The following is a 16,214-nucleotide window of genomic DNA, read 5'->3' as shown; positions in this document are numbered from 1 at the left end:
ATTCTTCTGTTTCTGATTTGGAAGACTTCCTACCTCTTTAACTTACGACTTTTTTTTTTTTTTAAGATTTTATTTATTCATTTGAGACAGAGAGCTAGAGAAAGAGCATGAGCAGGGGGATAGGGACAGAGGGAGAGAGAGAAGCAGGCTCCCTGCCAAGCAGGGAGCCCGATGCAGGGCTTGATCCCAGGACCCCAGGACCGTGACCTGAACCGAAGCAGGCTCCCTGCCAAGCAGGGAGCCCGATGCGGGGCTTGATCCCAGGACCCCAGGACCGTGACCTGAACCGAAGGCAGATGCTTAACCATCTGAGCCACCCAGGTGCCCCAATTTAATGCTCTTTTTAATTTTTTTTAAAGTTTTTTTTTTAATTTACTCATTCGAGACACAGAGATAGAGAGAGAATATGAGCAGGGGGAGAAGCAGAGGGAAGGGGAGAAGCAGGCCCCCCGCTGAGCAGGGAGCCTGATGCGGGGCTTGATCCCAGGACCCTGGAATCATGACCTGAGCTCAAGGCAGACGTTTAACCATCTGAGCCACCCAGGTGCCCCTAATGCTCTTTTTTAATAGCAGGACCTTCAAGATAGTTCCAGTGTATCTTCCAGATTGGTTCTTTGAGGTTAATGAGGGTGGAGAGAAATTTCTGAAATGGTCATACTGTACTACTTCAGAGTTGATGAGTTCATTTTAATTGATTACCATTCACAGGAACTTTGGTCAGATTTTTCTATAAATTAGAATTCTGGAAGATAATATATAAGTTAAATTTCATTGTTAAATTGTTCTAAACTCAGTATTTATAGCTTCCCAAGTTTTTACACCCTACAAGTTGAAACTATTTCTAATGCATAATATTTAATGATTAACAAATCATGTTAGTCTTCATTTTTCAGAGTAGAATCTAAACTGCATATTTATACTTAACACTTTACTGTTTATTGCCCACAGAAGTGAACATTTCTGTGTCACCAATTTTCCACTCAAGTAGGAAAATAATTGATAGACTTTAACCTGATACTTTGAAGTAGAGAGAGGTTTTTAACTAGAAAGTCACAGTGGTTGCCAGATAAAATAGCTGCCATTTTTTTAATGCTTGCCGTGTGCCAACCCCTATGTTGGTGTGTTTATATATATATACTCATTGAACCATCATAGATTTGCAAGGCATAACCTGTATTTTGCATATAAGGTAAGTGAGGTTCTGATAATTCAAATAGTAAGTCCAATATCATACCAACTGCTATGATGCAGAGTCAAGACTGAGACACAAATATTTACTGATGTTTCCTATTCTTTCCACTATATTACTGGTTTCATTCTTAAAAACCTAGAAACTTTGAATCAAATCATGAGTTGTAAGCAAACAAAATCCAGTTCGATTCACAAGCATGTGTGGTGGGAACTACACTTGTATTGTTCTTTGGTTCCATTTCTGTAACTTTAACTACAGGCTAGAAATGAAAATTAGAGTTTCATACAAAAATTGAATTTCTAGCACCTGCAGTTGTTTGGTTGGATAAGAACTGGGGGGATGAGGGACATTGCTTTTGTATTCCAATAATTTTCTGTTGTTAAAGATTTTTAGATGTTTTTTCCCTAAGGATGTTAGTCAGAAGTTTGTTTGTTTTTTTAAAGAAAGATTTTATTTTTAATGTGTACACCCACCTGGGGCTTGAACTTACAACCCTGAGATCAAGAGTCACATGCTCTATTAGCTGTGATTGAGTCAGCCAGGAGCCTCAGTTAGAAGTTGTTTTGTGGAAGAACATGTAGGATGGTTTCTAGGAGAAATTTGTTCTTGTAGATGTAAATATTTTTGGTTAAGTTTTAAATGATACTTATGAAAAGAAATCACTGTCTGAATTTTAGTATTAAAAGTCACCAAATAATAGCTTGCTGTATATTTAAATATACTATGAAAGTTGGTTTTCCTGATGGGACAGTATTATCTCTTTGGGTACTTAGAAATTTTTGGTTCATTCTTTTTTGTGGGTACATTTTTTTCTTTTTTTTTAGTTTTTCAGATTTTTTTGAAGGCTTATTATTTTTTTTATTTAGCAGGGGGAGGAAGGGCAGAGGGGGAGAGAGTCTCAAGCAGAATTCGCACCGACCCCAGAGCCCCATCTCTCGACCCTGAGATCACAACCTAAGTCAAAGCCAAGAGTTGGATGCTTAATCAACTACACCACCCAGGCCCCCCTGGTGGATACATTTTCTAAAAATGGCAGTTACATAAGTAAACCTTTTTCAAGTGAGACAAAATTTACTCAGCATGTTTGTTTTTTCTTCCCACTTATCTTCAAGCTATATTTGAAAACTAGAGAACTTTCAATCCCCACTCTACTTTCCCACCCCCTGCCCTGGCTCAGAAAACAAGTTTAATATGCAAATGAGTGTTAGTTGTAGTTGTCACATTTTCTTTCTTATTTCTCTGGTTTAGAAAATAACTTCATAATTTGCTCTGGTGTTTTCCTCTACTTAAGTACAGAGTTAGTAGGTTTTTATGCATCTCTGGGAAGAATCCTTTAGTTAGATAGACTTAACTGTTTTAGCACTCAGATCTAAATTAACAAATTGAGTGTGGGCAGTTGTTCATATCTGCAAGTACTTTCCATTCATCTATTTTTACCTCTTGGGTTGTGGTGGTAAATTATTAATTTAACACCTGTCTTCCCAAATATACCACTGAAAAGTATTACTGTCAAAGACATTATTTTTCCTGAAGACAAATAATATATTTTACTTCTAAATTCATGATTATAAATAAGGAGCATACTCTTGTAAAGATCTTTATTCTTTACCATGTATACTCTTGATGTATTTAAAATTATTTTAGGGATAGGTTTTTCAGCACATGCGAACTTTGGTTCTTTTTTTTTTTAAGATTTTATTTATTTATTTATTTGACAGAGAGAGAGACACAAGAGAGGGAACACAAGCAGGGGGAGTGGGAGAGGGAGAAGCAGGCTTCCTGCTGAGCAGGGAGCCGGATGCAGGGCTGGATCCCAGGACCCTGGGATCATGACCTGAGCTGAAGGGAGATGCTTAACCGACTGAGCCACCCAGGCGCCCTGACCTTTGCTTCTTATTGTGTGTTCCATTCCATTTTGACTTTATCTTACTTTCTTGTGTTAGACTCTAGTTTTTTTTGTGGTTCCTTTTAATTTTAATATAAATAGCGATTTTTATATGAATATATCTATAATGTTTCCTTATCAGTATAATAAATTCTAAGAAAGTAGCTTAAATTTTTTGCTTTCCCAAATATTATTTGAAATTACTAGATCTCAGTGGGATCTGGGCACAAACTAATGATTTTATGGAGGGAAACTTACTTGACTTATCTTTGACTGTTTTTCTATGTATGCTCAGAACATTAATGAGTTTGCCCTCCTCAAGAAGCCAAGAAAACTTTCCACTAGTTCTCCTTTAAAATCCAAGCATTGAAACAGCAGAAGAGGGTAATAAAGAGATATATCTTAAGAGTCTCATGCTCTACCGACTGAGCTAGCCGGGCAGTTAAGAGATATATCTTAGTCTCCTCCCAATCTCCCATGTGTCTCATTAGCTAAACCCAATGCAAGCCAGAGCCAAAGAAGCCAATTAGTGGTTAATATATGTCCTACAGTTACCCCTGTGGGGCACAGAGCAGGAAAAGAAGGCTGGAGAGTGATGTCCACCCCCTATTCTCCCTTGGTCTTTTTTTTTTTTTAATACACAGCCAGAGTAGTTTTGTGAAAACATGAGACAGACCTTGTCAGATACCTGCCCCAAGCTCCCAGTGATTTTCTATAGCACCTTAAAAGTCTCTAAGACCTATGTGGCCCCACATCCAAAGCTCTTCTACATTGATGGCTTAATCTCTTATTCTCTTACGCAATTTTCTTGAGTGACACCACTCTCCTTGTGGTTTCTTGAACACTCCAGGAACACGCCTGCTTTAGGGCCATTACAGTTTCCTTCCGTCGGCTTGAGCTCTCTTCCTTCAGTATTCTATGTGATTAACTTGGACGTCACCCTCTCTGCGAGGTCTTTCCCAGCCATCTGTCTAATGTTTCAACGGCCCTCTCATCAAGTCCTGTCTCACTTTTCTCCATAGAAAAATTCTATTTCCTATCCTATTTCTGCCTTCTATTATATTTTACATTATATGTAACTTTAATATATTTAGTTTAGTGTGAGCTCCATGAGGATAGGGGTTGTTTTTCTGTTTCCCTGAATGTTTTCCCAGTGTCTAGAAGGACTGACACAAGTAGATGCTTAATAAATACTTGTTTATCAAATATAAAACCAGAAAAGGATATTATCCTTTTCCTAAGTTTTTTCCTATAGTAAAATATTTGAAATCCTGAAAAACAAAACAAAAAAATCCAAGTATTAAGGCTATAATGTGATCATTGTTGGTTTAGAGTAACATTTTGCTGTATTTTTCATCCATTTTTACAATTTACAAAGCCCTTCAATTTATATTCTCATATGTAACATATAATATATAACATATATTCTTATGTGTGATATATAAACTCGCATAATAGAGATTATGCACACATGAACTGCCACACAGCTTAGAAATTAGAATATTAACAACATCATTGCATCCACCTGTATTTTCCTCCCTGTAGCATTCCTTATCTTTCCCCTACAGATAATCACTCCTCTGAATTTTGATTTTATCACATCCTTGTTTAAAAAAATTTTAAGATTTTTTATTATTTTTAAGTAATCTGACTAAGCCAGCCAGGTGCCCCTAAAAATATTTTTTAATACATATGCATGTCCCTAAACAGTGTATTACTTTCTCTTTTTCTTGAGCTCTGTGAAAATAGATTTTGCCTTTTAAGATTTATCCGTATTACTGTATCTGTAACTTAATTTCATTGCTGTATAATAATGTTAGGTGAATATACCACAATTTATCCATTTTTATGTCAAAAGACATTTGGTTTCTTTCCAGTTTTTTGCCATTATGGACAGTCATAGATTGACTATTTTCTGCATTTATACATTTATATGTCTCCTGGTACACAGGTCGAAGAGTCTGTGCAGGGTTGGTACATACAACCTGGAATTGTTGGTACATATTGATACGTGCATTTTCAGCTTTACAGCACTTATTTTTTCATCAAGTATGACCGTTTTTGTTGTGATTCTTTTAATTGAGGTGAAATTTACACAACATACAATTAACCTCATAAAATATACAATTCAGTGGCATTTAGTATATTCATAATGATAGTACCTACCACTTCTAATTTCAAAACTTTGTCATCACCCCAGAAAAATGAACCATTGTCCATTCTATAATCACTTCCCGTTCCCCCCTCCCCCCCCAATCACCTGGTAAACACTAATCTGCTTTCTGTCTCTGTGGATTTGCCTATTCTGGGTATATTATAAAGAAGGAATCATACGGTACGTGACTTTTTTTTTTATGTTAATCACCATACATCATTAGTTTTTGATGTAGTGTTCCATGATTCATTGTTTGTATATGACACCCAGTGCTCCATGCAGTACATGTCCTTCTTAATACCCATCACCAGGCTAACCCATCCCCGCCCCCCCCCGGGACCCTCAGTTTGTTTCTCAGAGAGTACGTGACCTTTTGTGTCTGGATTCTTAGCATGTTGTTTTCGAGGTTTATCCAAGTTGAAGCATGTATCAGTTCTTCCTTTTTTTTTTTTGCAGCTGAATAGTATATGCCACAGTTTGTTTATCCTTTCTTCCATTGGTGGACATGTGACTTAAAATTTTCCACCTTTTGCCTTTAATGAGTCATAAATAATGATGCTATAAACATTTGTGTGCAAGTTTCTTTGTGCACATGTTTTCATTTCCCTTGGGTATATTTCTAGGAATGGAATTGCTGGTGCTTGTTTGATAGTTTCTTGTTTTTTTGCTTGTTAATTTTCTTTTGATACAGTTTTTTTTATATTCTCCATTTGAGGATTCCAGTATACACACACACACACACACACACACACACACACACACACACAGAAATTCCAATATCAGAAATCTTTGGGGATATGTTTTTATGTTTTTGCTACTCTTTGATTGCCAGTTTATTTTTTATTGTAGTCTTTGGGAATCAGGGGCCTAAATTGGGGATTAATTGCCCCAGAGAAAGTTTCTTTTGCTTCTGCTAGTGCCAGGGTATGCTACATACCTGGGAACACTTGAGCTCCTTTACAGGATCCCAAGCCTTTGTTTCTGATCCATCTCAGAGCTGATAATAGCCATCAGGATAACTTTTTTTTTTTTCATATTTGCTTCCTGCACCCTCTTCCGGCTCTAGTATCTGTTCACTTGTTTGTTTGTTTTGCTTTTAAGATTGCTAGGCACTCAGGAAATAGAGCAGTGTGTTAAATTGCTTCATCTACCAGCTATTCTTTTGTGGCAGGAAAGCCCTTTTGAGTAGCTCCCTGAATAGAAGAGATCTTTGTAGATCTTCCTCCAAAGTGTCCTGTGGGTAAAATGTGTGCATTTAGAAATACCATTTTTTGTTGAGGAAATTTGGAGCAGGAATACTTTAAAAGAACAATACATTTATAAAATGCAAACTTTTAAGTATGATCATTGTTTCCTTCTTGGACATTCATTGTATAAATGTCAGATATTTTGTGTCTCTTAAAAAAAACTATTCTTGGGGTGCCTGGGTGGCTCAGTTGTTAAGTGTCTGCCTTCAGCTCAGGTCATGATCCCAGGGTCCTGGGATCGAGCCCCGCATTGGGTTCCCTGCTTGGCAGGAAGCCTGCTTCTCCCTCTCCCACTCCCCCTGCTTGTGTTCCCTCTCTTGCTGTCTTGCTCTCTGTCAAATAAATAAATTAAAAAAAAATCTTTAAAAAAAAAGAACAAAAACAAAACTATTCTCTGGAAACACAGGATTAGGTGTATTTAATTTATGCCATACATTTCATAGTTATGGCTTCACCTCTGTATTGAAGTGAAATAAAAGACTGAACAAAAATGGCCCTTGTCTGTACATACTGATGAAATGTAAATTTTGAGAAACAGTAATAGCTAATATTTATGGAGTGCTGTGTGCTGGGCACTGTTCTAAATATTTCTGCTTAATCCTCGCCACTATTCTATGAAGTAGGTGTCCTTATTCTTCCCATTTTATATGTGAGGTAAAAGTCACAGGAGAATCAAGTGTACTTTTCTAAGGTCATGAAGTTAGTACATGATGAAGCTATGATACAGACCAGGCAGTCTGGCCTCAGAGTCCTTGTGATTAAAATACTATGCTTCTGTGTAATAAAAGAAGTTTAGAAGTGGCACTTATTGGTAGATTTAAATAGAATATTCCAAATGATTTCCTTAATTTTTGAGAAAAGTGGGATACTAAATGACTGATTGTAGTAACTAATGCCATATATTTTTATTTCCTTTTCTGATTTCATTTGTCTCAGCTATTTTAGGTGAATATATTCTATATAAAAATAATTCTTGTAAAACTGAAATGTGCCCTTTTCAGCTAAAGTGCATTTCATTCTACCATGTTTTAAAAACCATTTTTAACGGCTTTATTGAAGTGTATTTTATATTTCATAAAATGCATTCATTGAAAGTCCACAATTTAATGAGTTTTAGTAATTTAACTGAGTGGTCCAGCCATTACTGTAAATCAGGATTAGAATGTTTTCATCCTCCTGGTAAAATCCCTCTTAACTTATTTACACAAAATTCTGTTCTTACCTCTAACCCCATGCAACCACTAATCTATTTTATCTCCAAAAATTTGTTTTTTTCTGGATATTTTGTTACCATACCATTTTGTTGTATGGTAACAAAATAGTAAAATACTATTGACTGTATTTCCTTATGCTGTATCTTTTATGCCCCCACTTTTTTTAATGTAATATTTCTAGACAAGATGTTATACCTGCCAGCTTTGCTGAGGTGATATAGTGTAGTGGTGATTCAGCATTTTTTAAATGAACTAATCCATTAATTATGCTTTGGAGCAATAATAGTGATGATTTTACTGTTTAAAACTATGACTGTATTTAGGGACTATTGTTCTTTAACTACATTGATGTAGACTGTTAAGCTTGAATTCTTGTTTCGGCATTTTATAGTTTTTCCTTCTCTGCTTACTGTTTTTGCTGCAATCACTATGCCTACTCTTTAATACTTTTATAGTGCACAGTCCCTTACTGAATCCTCAGAATATTTTCCATGAATAAAATTGGAAGAAAGTGTGAAATTTGTGACATTGATTTGCCACTTTGAAATTAATTGGTGCCTTTCCCATTCTTGAAGTTGTTTGCCAGGCCCTTGCATAAGAGAGATGTTACTAGTTTTTTTATTTTCACAATCTTATCCATCATCCTGATGATGATCAGAATTTTTTGTGAGATACTTGGAATATAAAAGATGGCTGAAGTATTAGATTTGAATTAGAATCAAGCAAACATATTTCAAAAGGCAGAAGTAGGACATGAGTAATAGTACCTTGACTAATTAACATCTCTTACACATAATAAGCATTGACACAACATTTTGGTAAAACTTTTCTAATTTCAGTCACATGAACATTTATCACATTTTCCTTTTAAATATGTTGAAATTTTTTTTATCATGTTGAAATTTAAGTTATAGTATGTTCTCTACAAGATTTAATGTTTAGGAAGGTGAAAACCACTTTTTGAATTTCATTTTCTGTGTAAATTTTATTGATGTTAAAGGTGCTTCACAGAATGATGATGGCTCCAGACCCAAGGATGAAACAAGGTAAGAGTTCACTTGTTGCTTTACCACAGAATATAAGAAGAGACAAGGGAGAACGAATATTAATTGTAGTCAGAATTTTAGTTTGACTAAAACAAAAGTTCAGACTGTTAGAAGAATAAACAAGGGTCAAAAAATTCAGAGCTCAGGGGCTCCTGGCTGGCTCAATGGCTGGAGTATGCAACTCTTTTTTTTTTTTTTTAAGATTTTATTTATTTATTTGACACAGTGAGAGAGGGAACACAAGCAGCGGGGAGTGAGGGAGGGAGAAGCAGGCTTCCCGCCGAGCAGGGAGTCCAATGCGGGGCTCGATCCCAGGACCCTGGGACCATGACCTGAGCCAAAGGCAGATGCCCAACGACTGAGCCACCCAGGCGCCCCTGGAGTATGCAACTCTCGATCTCAGGGTTGTGAGTTTGAGCCCCACATTGGGTATAGAGATTAGTTTAAAAAAAAATAACACCTTTTAAAAAAAAACTCAGGGTAAGAAAGGAAATATTTATGAATGTTTCAGGACTCTTAACTCATATGACTGCAGTTCTCCAGAGTAGGCGAGGGATACCTGAATTGCTAGTATTTCCTTCAGCTTGTAGAAAGTGAATATAGTGGCACTTTTCCAATAGCAGGGAGTTCAGAATCCTAGGACCATCACTGGACTGTTAAATTTTTTTTCTAGGAAAGCTGGGATATAATCTTTCGGTATATGGGAAAGTCATCATGATCTATGTTATCTTTTGGGCCTTTGTTAGAAGGAGCAGACAGAGATTTGTACCAGTTGTTCACTATTACCCTAGATTCAGCACTTTTTTTTTTTTTAAGATTTTATTTATTTGAGAGAAAGAGAGCGAGCATGAGCAGGGGGTGTGGGGGGAAGGAAGGAGGGGCACAGGGCAGATGCAAGCAGACGCCCCACTGAATATGGAGCCCGGTGATGCGGGCTCAATCCCAGGACCACAAGATCATGACCTGAGCCCAAGGCAGACAGTTAACCAACTGAGCCACCCAGGCGCCCCAGCACTTTTTTTTTTTAAGTTTATTTACTTATTTTTTAGTAATCTCTGTACCCAAACTCATGACGCCCAGATGAAGAGTCAAATGCTCTTCTGACTGAGCCAGCCAGGTGCCAATAGATTGAGTACTTTCATGTACCTATCTGCCTTGAGGTCTGGGGCCTGAAAAATGTTGAATGCCTTGGGTTGTGTTAACTTAAACTTTTATTTTAAAATTTTTTTCAAAGATTTATTTATTTGAGAGAGAGAGAGAGAAAAAATCTTAAGCAGACTCCCAGCTGAGCGCAGAGCCTGACGTAGGGCTCCATCCTAGGACCCTGAGATCATGACCTGAGCCAAAATCAAGAGTCAGCCCAGCCACTTAACGGACTGAGCCACCCAGGTGCCCCCTAACTTAAACTTTTAAGTGTTTAGTAGTTATCTTAGAAGCTGATTATCAGAGATAAACTTAGGAAAGGAAATGCTTCTAGTCTTAAAGCAGTAAGTAATGTATCTTAAAGAGTTCCAAAATCCCATTGAATTCTTTTTTTTCCGAAACTGAGTAAGCAATGGGTAGGAAGATGATGAATCACAGAAGTCGTGGTCAGAGGAGAATAGAAAAGCAGTATCACAGAACATAAGGGAAAATACCCCAAGAGATGAGGTATTACAGCGTCAAGTGTTGCAGGAGAGGAGAGGTGGAGCAAGTAGAACAAAATGTTGATGGTTGTTGAAGCTGAGTTTGTTGTACTAGGTCTGTCTACTTTTGTGATCTGTGGAAAATTTCATAATAAAAAGTTAAAGAAAAAGACAACTCAGCAAGATCTTTGGGGAAATTAAAGTATATAAAGCTATTGTCTTTTATCTAATAGAGATCTACCTTCAGAGTCACTCCTGTGACAAAGACTCATCTCTCATACTAATCTCACAAGAGGTGAAATATTAAGGACTAGTAACATCTTGTTCAGGGATTAATAACTGCTTTATTTATTATATTTTTTTAAGGGAGAAGGGTGGGAGGAACTGAGGGAGAGAGAATTTTAAGCAGGCTCCATGCCCAGTGTAGAGCCCAGCAATGCAGGGCTCAATCTCACAACCCTGAGATCATGACCTGAGCTGAATCACGAGTCTGATGCTTAACCAGCTGAGCCACCCAGGCACCCAAATAATAACTGCTTTTCTTGTTCAGTGTGATTAAAAAGCAATAGAAAAGTTTTTAAAATTATATAAATATCTCTGTAGACTGGAAGACAACATAAGCCTTTTGTGCCTCTTTTTAGTTATATGTTTAACAGAAGTTTTTTGAATTCCTGAAAATTTCTGCATAATAATGTTTTAATATTTGTTTGCATTCATGAATTGAGAACTCTTTTGCATAATAAATCCATATTTTCCATTAGTGAGAATGTGATAGAATTTTGTATGCTCCTTGAAAGATTGTCATTTTGTTTCCTTTTTTTGCAAGTGTCATTTTTTTAAAAATTTTTTAAGTAATCTTTACACCCAGTGTGGGGCTCAAATTTACAACCCTGAGATCAAGAGTCACATGCTCTACTAACTGAGCCAGCCAGGTGCCCCTACAAATCTCATTCTTAAAATACTTTACAAAACTACTCTAGTTGTCTTCAAATTTCTTGTAAAGGCATTCCTAGAGCCTAGCTTCATGCCATTTATTTAATCAATGCTTTACATCTTCCCAAGTGAATCACTGTCATAGATAATCTTAGGAATAGTGTCTTACAAGTTTTTGAGATTGCCAGACTAATCTTTGAGCCTGTCTTTTGTGTTAAGCATGAATTCTTTTGCATTAGCTTTTATTCCAGAGAGCATACCCCTGAGGTGATGGGTTTGAAAAGCATTTTGTAAATTGTCGAATGATTTTGAATGTTACTCCGCAATAATCATGGCCACGACTGGCTTTTCCCTTTTGCTTTTATTTGCAAACTTCCTAACTATAAGATTAAAAAGCAGGGCAGTATATATACCCAGTGGACAGGGGCTTTGTGACCCTCTCCTCCAATCCGTTGCCCCAGTTATCATTTAGGAAGATGACTAAACAACCTTAGGTTATTTTACTTTTTTGTCCTAATTCAGGCACTGTGTATATTGTGAATATAGCGTTGTTAGTCTGCTTTTCTCTGTAAGATGTCTGGATGTTTTATGTTTCTCAGTGTTGTCTTCTGTCATTTTATGAAGTTCAAGATGATCAGTGCCTAGTATTCAAGATTTTGTTATTAGAAGTACCTTCCTGACTGTTATGACCTTATTGTATTAGCATCTTGGTTCTCCAGGGTTCTTTATCCTGTCCATAAACATCCAAGCTTATGTGTAAGTTAGATATATATGTATGATGGATAAGGAGAGGTTTGTAAGATTGTGGAGCAGAGGAACAAAGCCATAGTAAAGCACATACTTTGTAACTAATTCCTTTTAAAAGATAGTTGGTGATGGTAAGTTTACACTGACAATTCTGTATATCATATAGGTTTCCATGCTGGTTTTCAAAATCCATTTCAGGTTTTAGTTTTGTATACCCACTTATTAAAGGAACTGAAATAAACCACCAGTGCAATTTAATGTGGCTGTGTTTCTCAAACTTCTGAGTGCATCAGAATCACCTGGGAGACTTGTTCAACCACAGATTGTGTCTTATCTCCAGTTTCCAATTTGCTGTGTCTAGGTTTGGGCTCAAGATTTGTGCTCATTTTTCCAGGTGATGCTGATGATGTTAGACCAGGCCATATACTTTGAGAACCACTATGGTTAGACATACAGTTATTTCTTAGATTACAACAAAATATTATGGGAAATTTTTTGTTATGTAACCAAGTCTATTTCTTGAAAATCCCGCCTTGCAGAATTGTCATTCTGCCTTAATCTCATACTCTTTTACTTCAGAACTAGTTTGAATCTTGTTTCTTTTGTTGAACTTTTAAAAATTTTTGTTTATTATAAGAAAATAATGCATGAGGGTTTTTAAAAAATGTTTATTATCAGTATATAAAACGTTTAAAAGCTTCATGGAAGAAATAGCATTTGACCTAAGACCATAAAGCATAATTATAATTTGGCTTTGCATGCTTTGGGGAATTGGAGAGGGGAAGGAGTTCTAGGTGGAAGGAAGAAAAACAGTTATGGAAAGGGGGAACAACACAGGGTGTTTTGTTGGAAATCTTCAGTCACAGCATAAATAGCTAAAAGTAGAGTAATTGAAAGGGAAACTGACAGATGGTGAATTTGAGAGTAGAATCAACCAGTTAATATTTATTGCCTCTTATATGTCAGGCAGTATGTTGAGCATGTTTCCTGTCATTTCAATGAATCTTGAACATTTTTATGAAGGAGGTAGGTATGTATAATTTTTATGGGTGATGAGAAAACTGAGGCTTAGAAAGGGAGGGAACTTAGCTGAGTTAGTGTTGTGGTAGCATAGTTGAACCTGGGATTGCCTGACCTTCAGAGCCTGAACTCATAATTGTTATGCTTTACTGTGACCTAAAGTGGGACTTTTTTTTTTTTTAATCACGTAAGTGCTTAGCCCTCAATAAATGTTAGTTATTTTTAATGTTACATAGGTTGGGGCCAGATGGAGATTTTGGTTTGTAAATACAGACATCGTTTTGTTGTGCTTTGCAAATATTTTGTTTTTCACAAATTGAAGGGTTGTGGCAACCCTGCAACGATCAAATCTATCAGCACCGTTATTCTTAACAGCATTCACTCATTTGTGTCACTCACATTTTGGTAATTCTTGCACTATTTCAGACTTTTTTAATATTTGTAGTGGTGATCTGTGATCAGTGATCTTTGATGTTACAATTGTAATTGTTTTGGGGTACCACAGACTGTGCCCATATAAGATGGTGAACTTATAAATGTTGTGTGTGTGTTGACTGCTCCACCAACAGGCTTTTCCCTCTCTCTCCTCCTCTCCTTGGGCCTCCTTATTCCCTGAGTTATGACAGTTAGGACAATTAATAACCCTACAAGCCTCTAAGTACTCAAGTGAAAGGAAGAATTGCATGTCTCTCACTTTAAATCAAAAACTAGAAATGATTAAGCTTAGCAAGGAAGGCATTTTGAAAGCCAAGATAGGCCAGAAGCTAGGGTTCTTGCACCAAATAGTCAAGTTGTGAGTGCAAAGGAAAAGTTCTTGAAGGAAATTAAAAGTGCTATTTCAGTGAATACACAAATGTAAGACAGCAAAACAGCCTTATTGTTGATATGGAGAACATTTTAGTAGTCTGGATAGAAGATCAAACCAGCTACAACATTCCCTTAAGCCAAAGCTTAATCCAGAGCAAGGCCCTAACTCTCTTCAAGCCTATGAAGACTGAGAGAGGTGAGGAAGCTGCAGAAGAAAAGTTTGAAGTGAGTGGTGGTTGGTTCATGAGGTTTAAGGAAAGGAGCCATATCCATTATAAAAGTACAAAGTGAAGCAGCAAGTGCTGATGTAGAAGCCGCAGCAAGTTATCCAGAAAATCTAATTCATGAAAGTGGCTACACTAAACAACAGATTTTCAACATAGATGAAACAGGCTTATATTGGAAGAAAATGCCAACTAAGACTTTAATAGCTGGAAGGAAGTTAGTGCCTGGCTTCAGAGCTTCAAAGGGCAGGCTGACTCTCTTGCTAGGGGCTAATGCAGCTGGTGACTTTAAGTTGAAGCCAGTGCTCATTGGCCATTCCAAAAATCCTAGGGCCCTTAAGAATTATGCTAAATTTACTTTGCCTGTGTTCTGTAAACAACAACAAAACCTGGATGACAGTGCATCTGTTTACAAGGTTTATTGAATATTTAAAGCCCATTCTTGAGATCTGCTGCTCAGAAAAAAGATTCCTTGCAAATGTTACCTCTCATTGGCAATGCACCTGTCACCCAAGAGCTCTAATGGAGATGTACAACAAGATTAATGTTTTCATGCCTGCTAACACAGCATCCATTATGTAGCCCATGGATCCAGGAGTAATTTTGACTTTTCAGGTTTTATTATTTAAGAAATACATTTCTTTTTTTTTTTTTTTTTTAAGATTTGTTTATTTCAGAGAGAGAGAGTGCACACGAGCAGGAGGGTGGAGACAGGGGGGAAACAATCTCAAGCAGACTTCAGGCTGAGCATGGAGCCCAGTGGGGGGTTCTGTTTCATGAACATGAGATCACAACCTGAGCTGAAACCAAGAGTCAGATGTTTAACCTACCTTGCAACCCAGGCGTCCCAAGAAATATATTTCTTAATGTATTTCTTAATGACTGCTGTAGTTAGTGATTTCTCTGATGGATCTGGGCAACATAAATTGATAACCTCTGGACAGGATTAAACATTCAAATGCCATTAAGAACATTTGTGATTCATGGAGGTCACACTATCAACATTAACAGAAGTTTGAAAGAAATTGATTCCAGTCCTCATGGATGACTTTGAGGGGTTTGAGACTTCAGTGGAGGAAGTAATTGCAAATGTGGTGGAAATAGCAAGAGAGCTAGAATTAGAATCAGCCTGAAGATGTGACTGAATTGCTGCAATCTCATGATAAAACTTAAATAGACAAGGAGTTTTTCTTATGGATGAGTAAAGAAAGGGGGTCTCTTGAGATCGAATCTACTCCTGGTAAAGATGCTGTGCAGACTGTTGAAATGACAACAAAAGATGTAGAATATTACACAAACTTAGTTGATAAAACGGGGCATGGTTTTAGAGGATTGATTCCAATTTTGAAAGAAGTTCTACTTTGGTAAAATGATATCAAACAGCATTGCTACAGAGAAATCATTTGTGAAAGGAAGAATCAATTGTTCTAGCAAACTTCATTGTTGTCTTAAGAAATTGCCACAGCCAGATAGGGGGAAAGAGTTAAAAATGAAACAGGATGAAACCAGAGAGGGAGACAAACCGTAAGAGACTCTTCATCTCAGGAAACAGAGGGTTGCTGGAATGGAGGGGGTGGTAGGGATGGGGTGGCTGGGTGATGGACATTGGGGAGGGTATGTGTTGTGGGGAGTGCTGTGTATTGTTTAAGACTGATAAATCACAGACTTGTACCCCTGAAACAAATAATACGTTATATGTTAATAATAAAAAAAGAGGAAAAAAAATTGCCATAGCCACCCCAACCTTCAGGAACCACCACACTGATCAGTCAGCAGCTATCGGCATCAAGGCAAGACCCTCCAGCCAGTAGAAAGATTAAGACTTTATAATCACTTTCAGGGTGGATGATGGTTAGCATTTTTTAGCAACAAAGTATTTTTACATTAAGGTAAGTACATTGTTTTTTGAGACATAATACTGTTGCACACTTATAGACTATGGTATAGTGTAAACATATATGCACTGAGAAACAAAAAAATCTGACTTTAATACTTGCCTTATTAATGTAGTGGTCTGGAACCAGTATTGTTGAGATATACCTGTATAGGCTCATGGAATCTTTCTGTGGAGAGGAAAGTCTCTAAAAATATTTGAACTCCATTTGAAAAATTACTTCAT

The 16,214-nt window shown here is 36.9% G+C and overlaps 1 protein-coding gene and 1 long non-coding RNA gene across 8 annotated transcripts in view; one reads left to right on the top strand and one right to left on the bottom strand.

Moving 5' to 3' along the window:
* ITCH (itchy E3 ubiquitin protein ligase) overlaps window positions 1-16,214 on the top strand; it is a 119,967-nt gene that overhangs the window by 53,069 nt on the left and 50,684 nt on the right. For all 6 annotated transcript variants that reach the window (XM_025875839.2, XM_025875840.2, XM_073880532.1 and 3 more), the window contains one exon: window positions 8,694-8,739. In XM_025875839.2, coding sequence (XP_025731624.1) covers window positions 8,694-8,739 — 46 coding nt within the window. The remainder of the gene's footprint in view (window positions 1-8,693; window positions 8,740-16,214) is intronic.
* Window positions 1-16,214, bottom strand: part of LOC141370566 (uncharacterized) — a 70,272-nt gene that overhangs the window by 33,141 nt on the left and 20,917 nt on the right. The window lies entirely within an intron of this gene.

This window comes from Callorhinus ursinus, unplaced genomic scaffold (genome assembly GCF_003265705.2).
Source record: "Callorhinus ursinus isolate GAN/ISIS: 27379988/994484 unplaced genomic scaffold, GSC_fseal_2.0 scaffold38, whole genome shotgun sequence".
In the NCBI taxonomy this organism is placed as follows: Eukaryota; Metazoa; Chordata; class Mammalia; order Carnivora; family Otariidae; genus Callorhinus; species Callorhinus ursinus.
Note: the sequence above shows the minus strand (reverse complement) of the source record. Positions and strands in the feature narration are given on the sequence as shown.